Source organism: Manis javanica, chromosome X (assembly GCF_040802235.1).
Source record: "Manis javanica isolate MJ-LG chromosome X, MJ_LKY, whole genome shotgun sequence".
Lineage (NCBI taxonomy): Eukaryota > Metazoa > Chordata > Mammalia > Pholidota > Manidae > Manis > Manis javanica.
The window spans coordinates 84,482,718-84,495,144 of record NC_133174.1 but is presented as its reverse complement, the minus strand read 5'-3'; the positions used below and the strand labels follow the sequence as shown (position 1 = coordinate 84,495,144).

Sequence of the window (12,427 nt, the reverse complement as noted above, 5' to 3'; positions counted from 1 at the left end):
TGGCTTTATTGGGATATTTGCTTTATTGCAGTGGTCTAGAACCAAACTTGCAATATCTCCAAGGTATTCCTGTGAAAGATCTGGAGGTGCCCTTTAGAATGATTTCTGTAAAACAGGTTTTTTGTGATAACACTACATAGTCAGACTCCTTAAGTAAAATAAATTAAAAACATGAAAGCTTTTCTGAATTGTCATCATTATTGTCTAAAGCTCTTTGATACAATTGCACAGTCTAAAGCTATCAAAGGATAGTCTGACTGGTGGGAACACATCATAGCCTGCAGGCCTGTCACATAGTAGGATGTACAAACAGACTATCCAGGTTGTTCTCCTTATGTTCTCCTTGTGTGGAGAAAAACCTGGTTTTAAAAGGTCATCTTTTCACTCAGTCTTTTTAGCATTATTACTAAAAATATTTTATCAAGATTTTTTGGGAAACAATATCCATGCAAATATTTGATGATGTAATATAACCATTTTAAGGGATACAGATGGTTATTTTGTTAATATTGTTTCTATTTATATTTAATAAGTTTACATAGAACTATAGCATTTTGAATTCTAAGCAAATATAATTCTATAAACTTCATATCAGCTCAAATACAAGGAAAAAATTAAAGATTTATTTCCCCACATGGGCAACAAGATGCTAAAAAGAGCTAAAAATAAGATCGTTTATAATGACAATGTTATTAATAATGATAATCATTTAATTTTGGTAAAGAGCTTCTGGGACTAGACATCTGAAAACACCATATATAGTTTCTGATTGTACCATTCAAGGAAGCTTATTAGATGGAATATTAGCACATTCATGGTCTCTTTAAAACAGTTCTAACTCTTGCCAAGTTTCTGGCACAAAATCATGCAATCACAAAAACTGACCTTCTTTTCCCCTTATGAATCCTTATTTTAACATTTTTACATCTAGATAACATAATCCCTCGAATACTTTGCTGTATAATCAATAATTTTAAAGCAGTGCAAGTCAGATTAAGGATGCCCAGAATATCTAAGTATTAAAGGTATTGTTTTCTCCTGATTCTAGCAGAACTTTGGTAAGATGCACTAGATTTTCTTCATTTAATCTTGGTATAAACATTCTTGATACAGGCTACAAGAATGGATGAACCTTGAAAATATTATGCTAAGTGAAAGAAGCCAGCCACAAAAGACCATATATTGTGTAATTTCACTTATATGAAATGTCCAGAACAGGGACATCTATTGAGGCAGAAAGTATGTTAGTATTTGCTTAGGGATGGGGAGGCTGAGGGGTGGTAGGGAGGATAGGATATGGAGCTTCCTTTTGAGGTGATTAAAATGTCCTAACATTGATTGTAATCCTGCTTACATATACCCATGAGTACTAAAAAAACATTGAATTGTATACTTTTAAAAGGTGATTCACACTGCATATGAATTATAGCTCAACAAAGCTGTTTAAGAAAGTGAGGCAGGGAGCTCATACATAGCATTGGTACATTGCATTAATTCAAATTCTCCTTTCTCTCAGGGCCTGACCAACTAACTCAATTTAATGAAAATCATGAGGTGCCAATCATATGGAAACACTGTGTACCACCACTGCAAAAGATAAATGATGAAACAGCCTTTAGCTTCAAGGTTTACAAAGCAGTAGGGAGGATGATGTATAATAATGATGAGAACAGTGATGGCAGGAGGAAGAAAAATAAGAAATATTTATTGAGCATTTACTACATGCCAAGAACTATTCAGTGCTTTAAATGTTATTTTGTCTTATTCTCATAACAATATGAGAAAAAGATACTATTATTTTTCTGATTTTGTATCTGAGGACATTGAGGCACATAAAGGTGAACTAACTTAATTTAGGGTCACCTATCAAGAAATGGCAGAGTAAGAATTTCAACTAGTGCTTGGTCAGGAGCCAGTGCTCTTAACAACCAAAGTCCTTAGGTAAGTATGAAAGCATCAAGACAGAGCCATTTGAAGAAATAACACATCTTGTTTGCAGCTCAGGAAGATCTAGGAAAGTCAGTTCAGCTCTTAAGTATGCAGGTATGTTTGAATGTTTGACTATGATTTTCTTGAGTCATGAAGTAGCTAAAAACCTACATCACAGATAAAATATTTCTGTTCTTGTAAAATAAAGTCAGTCACAATACCAAAAGTACAACTTTCTCAAGATAAATTTATTATAAACAAAAGAACTATCACAAGATATAAAACCAGAAGCCCCAAATTTATTCATTCTCCTTATGTCCAATCTAATCCTTTATCATCAGTCTGAAATACTTAAATTCTTCTTTTTGTGCTCTCAGTTACATTCCTAATCTAGATTGTATTGATTTTCCCCCTCTCCCATCTACTTTATTATTGACTTTCTCACTGCTTTCCTTCCCACAGTAAAAGTTAGTTGAATGTTATGGCTAAAGATGTTCTTAAGAATCACATAAAGCAAATCACTAATAACAACTTTAGTGCTTTCCACATAAGTGATAGATTACTTTCCTTTCAATCTGGAGGCTAAATATTAAACATTCACCTAATTCTATTTAGTCTAGCATCCTCTACATATTTCCATATCACTTTTCTCTACCATACTGTGTATACTTATATCTACAGAAGAGCATTCCTCTTCTTTATCAAGTCCCTATGAATGCTTTTTAAATTTCCTCCCTAAATCTTTTACTGGAAGATCATTTTGCATATAATCAGAGGAATGATGAAGCAGTTTTACTTCTTAGACAGTCAGCATTGCTGATAAGCATGAAATATGCTAGACCAACCTGTCCCTCAGTCATTACATAAAAACCAATGCAAATAAAATAACATTTCCTACTACTATGTCATAAGAGATCCCCTCTGAATCAATTGCAGACTTGAGGAAGATGTGACAGAAGATGTGTGAGTTATTTTATGTAATTAATGAGATATACATTCTAGAGTTCTATGTTATTAGTAGATTAGGTTAGCTGATGCTGCAGTAATAAAAAGCACCCAAAATCTCAGTGGCTTAACATGTAACAGTTTATTTCTTATTCTCAAAGTTTCACTGCAAGCCCACCAGCTCTCTAGGGTAGGGCCCTTACAAATGGTGACTTAGAGATCCAGGTTGCATTCACCTTACAGGTATGCCATTTGAAGCCCAATCTTTCAGTTTGCCATGGCAGGCAGAGAAAGCTGCACTGTTATACAGGATTGCTTACTGCTCCGGTATGGAAATGATACATCAGTTCTGTATATAATCTCTCTGTAATCCCTATTCTAGAAGTAGTCAAATGTCATTGCCTAACTACCAGAGGCTGGGAAATGAATGGGAGCACATAGATAACTGAAAAGCTGTTAATGTCTTTGCCACATTCTACAAATAATATAAGCTTTTGTCATATTTTAATGAAAAACAATTTTGAAAAACTCTATATGGATACAAAATATCCCTTAAATACAATAGCTTTTATCAGCATATAGATATACTTTAAGGAAACAATTAAAGTTATGAAGCTTCAAAGTGATAAAACATGGCATTACATTTATAATGTTCCAAGAACCTTACTGAGAGATTGGTATTTCCACAGTGAAAATTTGGGGAGCCAATGTTATTTATATACTAGATGTTTTCTATTTTTACAGTAATTTTACTTGTTATTCAAGGACACTGACATGAAAACAGCTATTTAAAAAAATAGCTATTGATTCTCCCATCATGCCAAAATATTTTGTACATGACATTACAAGTAACACATCTTCTGTAACAGATGTTTTTCTGAGACATCAATTTATAATTCATATTACTCTGATATATAAAAATGTAAAGTAAAAATAATTTTCAACTCATTTCAGCATTAGTGGTAAACGTGAATCAGCAACAGACATGAGGCACCAAATTTTAATAAAATATGACACAAGAAGACCAATGATGTCAGTATCTCCTAAATTTAACTCCTATTTGAATTTAATATTAATGCTTAAGACAAAAAACTTTTAAACAGGATACTTACTAAGATTTTGGCAGTAGTTTTATGTAACAAGACAAACAGCATACTAGAGGTCTGGCACTCAACTTGCTTACTGTAAACCAGCTTCAATATGAAGGCATTAAATATTTTTTACAAACCTTCTTTTTACATGCTAAATATTTTGGCAAGTGTGCAGTTAAACACAGTAATTAAATTAATATAGTAAGATTAAGAAATTACAAACTTGAAATTTGTATCCTAAGCATAAATCATATAAAAAAAAGGATTACTGGTTATATAGAATATCCGTGGATAATCAAAACTCAATAGTACAAAACATGCAAAATATTTCAGAATCTTTATTAATCAAAAAATACCAGGGTCTATTTAAAATGATTTCCCTCCAAAGGGTATCAAAGTTATTTCAAATCATGTAACACTCTAACACTAAATATTATTCAGTACTGTTGAAGTGGAGGTAAATTTCATAGAATTGGGGGCTTACTTATACTGTAAATTGCTGTCTTTCTTACTTCCTTCAAGCAGCACATAACAACATTCCAAATTTTCACTAAGTAAGAAAAGAATGGCTGCTGCACTGGCAAAAATAGGATGTGTAAGGATTAAAGGCACACTATTCAGCTAGCCAAAGTTATAGCAAACTCTTTCCACCCCCACAAGCCCTTTCCCCACGTAAACAAAAGTTTATTTAGGAGAGAAGTAAAATAAACTAAACTTATCTTCAAAGGTTAGGATTCTGAGACATCAGTGTTAAGTCCATGCTTCAAAACTGTCAACAACAGTTGTCTGGATATTTCTGATTATATTTTAAAGATGTATCCAAATTAGAAAGTTTTAACATTAGATATCTTTTTGTCAAAATTATTGTCTAAAACATGTTACTTAAACTCCAAATGTTTTAACCACTAGTATGACAACAAGTTTTTAGCTCTCAGAGGAATTAACCACTGGAAGGAAGGAAAAACACACAAACAAAATCCTACGTTTAAGCTGCAGGCAACAATTATGGCCCTTTATGGCACAGTGGCATTTAACTGGCAACTCAAAGTCAAAGAATAATTCTATTAACACAGGGAAACTCATGCATTTTGGTAAATATGCCCTAACATTCACAGTTGAAGTTTCCATTAGACCTTGTTTATTTAAATACGGAAATCTTACTTTAAATTTTTTGATGTTATCCTGACTTATGACTTCAACTTGATTTCTTTTTCTTTTTCTTACTATGTTTCTTGTGCTGTTTCTTCTTTTTCTTCTTTGCTTTTTCCATTGCTTTTTCTCGCTCTTCATATCTTCTCTTCTTCTTTGCTTGCACCTCCTCTTCGTAATCTGATTCTGATGAGGACTCTGAAGATAAAAGTTTATCCTCAGGATAAGTCTTCTTTCTTTTTTTGCTGAGACCTCTAATATACTTTTCTTTCTCTGTCTCATCCTTTGACTTCTTTTTCTTTTTCACAGACTCCTTGCTCTCTGATTCAGATTCATAGGTAGAGCTTTCTGTTGATTTACACAAACGGTTCTTCTTTTTCTTTCTCTTTTTTCCTTGTTTCTTTTCTTCATCCTCAGAATCTGATGAACTGCTTGAAGAATCAGAGCTTGAGGAAGATGATGAAGACCGACAAGATTTCTTCTTTTTCTTTTTCTTTTTTTCTCTTTTTTTGGATGAGCTCTCATTTCCACTTAATAATTTCTCTCTGCTTTTTTCTAACTCTTTCTTCCAATTCTCATTCATTTTTTCTTCAAATTCAGCTAATGCCTTGGAGCCTTTCTTTTTATTTTCTAATTGTTTTTTCACTTCTTCCCAGGTGGGCCTTGGTCGATTTAGATAATCTTGTATTGTTGGGCCTGCAGATTGACTTGGGCCCCTCCATCTGGCCATAGCTATAGGATTCATATAGGCCACCCGATTATCCCGCTTCCCCATGGTGGCTGGTGGTTCCCAGAGCAGGCTCTCAGTTGCTAACGAGAATAAGGATATACACTCTCCTTAAATTCTTCATCTGCTGGTATATCAAGCAGGGTCCATTCTGTGAAAGAAGCAGATGGAATGATATAAAACATCTTTAATATAAGATGAAATAAACCATAAGCTTAATTTACTATCACAAAGAACAGTAGAAATTTCCAAAATTCTAGACTTCAGAAACAAAGAACATACAACTGACCCTTAAAGTGTTTTATATACTTGACTGTTATCTAAAACTTTTAGTAAATGTTTCCTTTTATATTGTATGATGTCTTTTTCCTTTTTTTCATTCTGCCTTAAATATATATAAAGAAAGAAATTTCGATAGCTAAATTCTATAATGGACATTTTCCAACTTAAAAAAATACAGCACAATCTATTCCATTCTTTAATAGAAAGCTAGGAGTCATCCCTGAAAAATCCTTCTCTTTCAACTCTCACATCCAATTCATTACTAAATTCTGTTGTTTAAACCTCCACATTAGGTGTCATATCCATTCACTTCTCTTCAAATACTTTGTCATCAACTTAGTCTAGGTACTATCATCTTTCACTTGAACTATTTATTTCTAGTATCTTTTAAGAGTTTAATATCTGCCAGGGATGGCTTAGTGTTCTTTTTTTTTTTTGATATCGTTAATGTACAATTATATGAACATTATGGTTGCTGACTCCCCCTATTATCAAGTCCCCCCCACATACCCCATTACAGTCACTGTCCATCAGTGTAGAAAGATACTATAGAATCATTACTTGTCTTCCCAGGTCCCCAACCCCCTACATTATGTGCGCTAATCGTAAAGCCCCATTTTCCCCCTTATCCCGCCCGTCCCACGCATCCTCCCCAGTCCCTTTCCCTTTGGTAACTGTTAATCCATTCTTGCGTTCTATGAGTCCGCTGCTGTTTTGCTCCTTCAGTTTTTTCTTTGTTGTTATACTCCACAGATGAGTGAAATAATTTGACACTTGTCTTTCTCCACCTGGCTTATTTCACTGAGCATAATACCCTCTAGCTCCATCCATATTGTTGCAAATGGTAGGATTTGTTTTCTTCTTATGGATGAATAATATTCCATTGTGTATATGTACCACATCTTCTTTATCCATTCATCTACTGATGGACACCTAGGTTGCTTCCATTTCTTGGCTATTGTAAATAGTGCTGCGATAAACATAGGGGTGCATATGTCTTTTTCAAACCGGGCTGCTGCATTCTTAGGGTAAATTCCTAAGAGTGGAATTCCTGGGTCAAATGGTATTTCTATTTTGAGTTTTTTGAGGAACTTCCATACTGCTTTCCACAATGCTTGAACTAGTTTACATTCCCACCAGCAGTGTAGGAGGGTTCCCCTTTCTCCACATCCTCACCAACATTTACTGTTGCTTGTCTTTTGGATTCTGGCCATCCTAACTGGTGTGAGGTGATATCTCATTGTGGTTTTAATTTGCATTTCCCTGATGATTAGTGATATGGAGCATCTTTTCATGTTTCTGTTGGCCATCTGAATTTCTTCTTTGGAGAAGTGTCTGTTCAGGTCCTTTGCCCATTTTTAAATTGGATTATTTTCTTTTTCTTTGTTGAGGTGTGTGAGCTTTTTATATATATTTTGGATGTCAACCCTTTATTGGATCTGTCATTTATGAATATATTCTCCTATACTGTAGGAAGCCGTTTTGTTCTATTGGTGGTGTCCTTTGCTGTACAGAAGCTTTTAGTTTGATATAGTCCTACTTGTTCACTTTTGCTTTTGTTTCTCTTGCCCAGGGAGATATGTTCATGAAGAAGTTGTTCATGTTTATGTCCAAGAGACTTTTGTCTATATATTTTTTAAGCGTTTTATGGTTTCATGGCTTACATTCAGTTCTTTGATCCATTTTGAGTTTACTTTTGTGCATGGGGTTAGACAATAATCCACTTTCATTCTCTTACATGTAGCTGTCCAGTTTTGCCAACATCAGCTGTTGAGGAGGCTGAAATTTCCCCATTGTATATCCATGGCTCCTTTAGCATATATTAATTGACCATATATGCTTGAGTTTATATCTGGAGTCCCTATTCTGTTCCACTGGTCTATGGGTCTGATCTTGTGCCAGTACCAAATTGTCTTGATTACTGTGGCTTTGTAGTAGAGCTTGAAGTCAGGGAGTGTAATTCCCCTGCTTTATTCTTCCTTCTCAGGATTGCTTTGGCTATTCGGGGTCTTTTGTGGTTCCATATGAATTTAAGAACTATTTGCTCTAGTTCATTGAAGAATGTTGTATGTATTTTAATATGGATTGCATTGAATCTGTATATTGCTTTAAGGCAGGATGGTCATTTGGACAATATTAATGCTTCCTAGCAAAGAGCATGGGATGAATTTCCATTAATTAGTGTCCTCTCTAATTTCTTTTAAGAGTGCCCAGTAGTTTTCAGGGTACAGGTCTATATAGGAATGCAACAGATTTCTGTGTATTCATTTTGTATCCTGCAACTTTGCTGAATTTTGATATTAGATCTAGTAGTTTTGGAGTGGATTCTTTAGGGTGTTTTATGTACAATATCATGTCATCTGCAAACAGGGACAGTTTGACTGCTTCCTTGCCAATCTGGATGCCTTTTATTTTTTTCTGTTGTCTGATTGCCATGGCTAGGACCTCCAGAACAATGTTGAATAACAGTGGGGAGAGTGGGCATCCTTGTCTTGGTCCCAATCTTAAAGGAAAAGCTTTCAGCTTCTCACTGTTAAGTGTAATGTTGGCTGTGGGTTTGTCATATATGGCTTTTATTATATTGAGGTATTTGCCCTCTATACCCATTTTGTTGAGAGTTTTTATCATGAATGGATGTTGAATTTTGTCAAATGCTTTTTCAGCATCTGTGGAGATGATCATGTGATTTTTGTCCTTCTTTTTGTTTATGTAGTCGATGATGTTGATGGATTTTTGAATGTTGTACCATCCTTGCATCCCTGGGATGAATCCCACTTGATCATGATGGATGATCTCTTTGATGTATTTTTGAATTCGGTTTGCTAATATTTTGTTAAGTATTTTTGCAGCTATCTTCATCAGGGATATTGGTCTGTAATTTTCTTTTTTTGTGGTGTCTTTGCCTGGTTTTTGTATTAGAGTGATGTTGGCCTTGTAGAATGAGTTTGGGAGTATTCCTTCCTCTTCTACTTTTTGGCAAACTTTAAGGAGGATGGGTATTAGGTCTTCACTAAATGTTTGATAAAATTCAGTGGTGAAGCCATCTGGTCCAGGCATTGTGTTCTTAGGTAGTTTTTTCATTACCAGGTCAATTTTGTTGCTGATAATTGGTTTGTTCAGATTTTCTGTTTCTTCCTTGGTCAGACTAGGAAGGTTGTATTTTTCTAAAAAGTTGTCTATTTCTTCTAGGTTATCCAGTTTGTTAGCATATAATTTTTCATAGTATTCTCTAATAATTCTTTGTATTTCTGTGGTGTCTGTAGTGATTTTTCCTTTCTCATTTCTGACTCTGTTTATATGGGTAGACTCTCTTTTTTTCTTGATAAGTCCAGCTAGGGGTTTATCTATTTTGTTTATTTTCTTGAAGAACCAGCTCTTGCTTTCGTTGATTTTTCCTATTGTTTTATTCTTCTCTATTTTATTTATTTTTGGTCTAATCTTTATTATGTCCTTCCTTCTACTGACTTTGGGCCTCATTTGTTCTTCCTTTTCTAGTTTCATTAATTGTGAGTTTAGAGTGCTCATTTGGGATTGTTCTTCTTTCCTGAGGTAGATCTGTATTGGAATATATTTCCCTCTTAGCATGGCCTTCTTTGCGTCCCACAGATTTTGTGTTGTTGAATTATTGTTGTCATTTGTCTCCATATATTGCTTGATGTCTATTTTTCTTTGGTCATTCATCCATTGATTATTTAGGAGCATGTTATTAAGCCTCCATGTGTTTGTGGGCTTTTTCATTTTCTTTGTGTAATTTATTTCTAGTTTCAAAGCTTTGTGATCTGAGAAGCTGGTTGGTTCAATTTCAATCTTTTTCAATTTACTGAGGCTCTTGTTGTGGCCTCATACATGATCTATTCTTGAAAATGTTCCGAGTGGAGTTGAGAAGAATGTGTATCCTGTTGCTTTTGGATGGAGTGTTCTGTATATGTCCGTTAGGTCCATCTGTTCTAATACCTTGTTCAGTGCCTGTGTCTCTACTTATCTTCTGTCTGTTTGATCTGTCCTTTGGAGTGAGTGGAGTGTTGAAGTCTCCTAAAATGAATGCATTGCATGCTATTTCCGCTTTTAATTCTGTTAGTATTTGTTTCACATATGTAGGTGATCCTGTGTTGGGTGCATAGATATTTATAACAGTTATATCCTCTTGTTGGACTGACCCCTTTATCATTATGTAATGTCTCTTGTGACTTTGTTTGTTTTGAAGTCTATTTTGTCTGATACAAGTACTGCAACTCCTGCTTTTTTCTCCCTGTTAGTTGCATGAAATATATTTTTCCATCCCTTTACTTTTAGTCTGTGTATGTCTTTGGGTTTGTAGTGAGTCTTTTGTAGGCAGCATACAGACAGGTCTTGTTTTTTAATCCATTCAGTGACTCTGTGTATTTTGATTGGTGCATTCAGACCATTTACATTTAGGGTGGTTATCAACATGTATGTACTTATTGCCATTGCAGGCTTTAGATTCATGGTTACCAAAGGTTCAGGAGAAATTCCCTTACTATCTAACAGTCTAATTTATCTCACTTTGTGTGCTATTACAAACACAACCTAAAGGTTCTTCTTCTTTTTTATTTTTTTCCTCCTTTTTCTTCCTCCTTCTTTCTTTGTATGTTATGAATCATATTCAGTGCTCTTTGTCTTTCCCTTGGGTGACATCTATTTAGCCTTAGGAATACTTCCATCTATAGGAGTCCCTCCAAAATGCACTGAAGAGGTGGTTTGTGGGAGGTAAATTCTGTCAACTTTTCCTTATCTCTAAATTGTTTAACCCCTCCTTCAAATTTAAATGATAACCTTTCCGGATATAGTATTCTTGGTTGAAGGTCCTTCATTGCATTAAATATATATTGCCACTCCCTTCTGGCCTGTAAGGTTTCTGTTGAGAAGTCTGATGATAGCCTGATGGGTTTTCCTTTGTATGTGATCTTTTTTCTCTCTCTCACAGCTTTTAAAAGTCTGTCTTTACCCTTGATCTTTGCCATTTTAATTACTGTGTGTCTTGGTGTTGTCTTCCTTGGGTCCCTTGTGTTGGGAGATCTGTGGATCTCCATGGCTGGAGAGACTATCTCCTTCCCAAGATTGGGGAAGTTTTCAGCAATTACCTCCTCAATGACACTTTCTCTTCCTTTTTCTCTCTCTTCTTCTTCTGGTACCCCTATAATACGAATATTGTTCCATTTGGATTCATCACACAGTTCTTTCAATATTCTTTCATTCTTAGAGATTCTTTTTTTCTTTTTGTCTCAGCTTCTTTGTATTCCTCTTCTCTAATTTCTATTCCATTCACCATCTCTTCTACTACATCTAATCTGCTTTTAAATCCCTCCATTGCATGTTTCATTTCAGATACGGAATTTCTTAATGATTGAATCTCTGACTTAAATTTGTTCCCGAGTTCTTGAATATTTTTCTGTACCTCCATGAGCATGTTTATGATTTTTATTTTGAACTCTCTTTCAGGTAGATTGGTGAGTTCAGTTTCATTAGGCCCTTTTTCTGGGGTTTTGGTCTGAACCATGTTCTTTTGATGTTTCATATTTCTGTGTGGTGCCCACTAATGCCCCGAAGCTCCAGTCTCTGAAGCTGCTCAGTCCCTACAGTGAGGCTGGGGGTTGTAGGGGAGTGGAGCTGGTGTCTTGGGGAGGAAGTTCTGTTTCCTGATTCCCGCCTGTGGTGCCTGTCGCAAGTGTCAGTGCCAGTGGACCAAGCACACAGGTGTAAGACTCTGTACTTTGTGTCTATAGCTGTTGTAGGCTGAGCCTCCTTCTGGCTGGCCTGATGCCAGTGCAGTGATTGCTGGTTTGCTAACTGTTGCCGGCTGGCCAGGAGGAAGGTGCAGCAGGCTGCGTGTCACAGTGGGGGGCCTCAGAGCTGAGTAGGCAGCCAGAAGTTCCCAACCTTCTGGGCAGAGCATGCCCAGGCAACCTTGTCCAGCTCTCCCCTCCCCCACGCAGCAAGCTCTGTGCAAACCACGCTCCTTCAGCAGCTAGGAAGCCTCTCAAACCGCCTGCCTTTCCTTTGTCTCAGAGTGGCTGGGTGTGGATCTCCTCCTCCACAAATGGCTGCAATCTGTCTCTCAAGTACCCCACCTGTCTGAGCTCTGCAACGTCCAGAGCACCACACAGTGTAGGTTTCTGCTCCCAAAGCACACCTCCAGGGCTTAGTGTTCAGCAGTTCTAGGCTTCTGCAGCCTCCCTGACTCTGTTTCTCTTCCTCTCCCTGGTGAGCTGGTGTGGGGGAAGGGCTTGGGTACCGCCTGATAAAGGCTTTGTTACATTACCCTGTGTTTGTGAGGTCTGCTCTG

At 36.1% G+C, this 12,427-nt stretch overlaps 1 protein-coding gene across 10 annotated transcripts in view; it reads right to left on the bottom strand.

Moving 5' to 3' along the window:
* Positions 1-2,156: 2,156 nt before the first annotated feature.
* The window catches only part of FAM133A (family with sequence similarity 133 member A), a 47,954-nt gene continuing 37,683 nt past the window's right edge, over positions 2,157-12,427 (bottom strand). For all 10 annotated transcript variants that reach the window (XM_037003835.2, XM_037003834.2, XM_017642995.3 and 7 more), the window contains one exon: positions 2,157-5,992. In XM_037003835.2, coding sequence (XP_036859730.1) covers positions 5,161-5,889 — 729 coding nt within the window. In that variant the 5' untranslated portion in view covers positions 5,890-5,992 and the 3' untranslated portion in view covers positions 2,157-5,160. The remainder of the gene's footprint in view (positions 5,993-12,427) is intronic.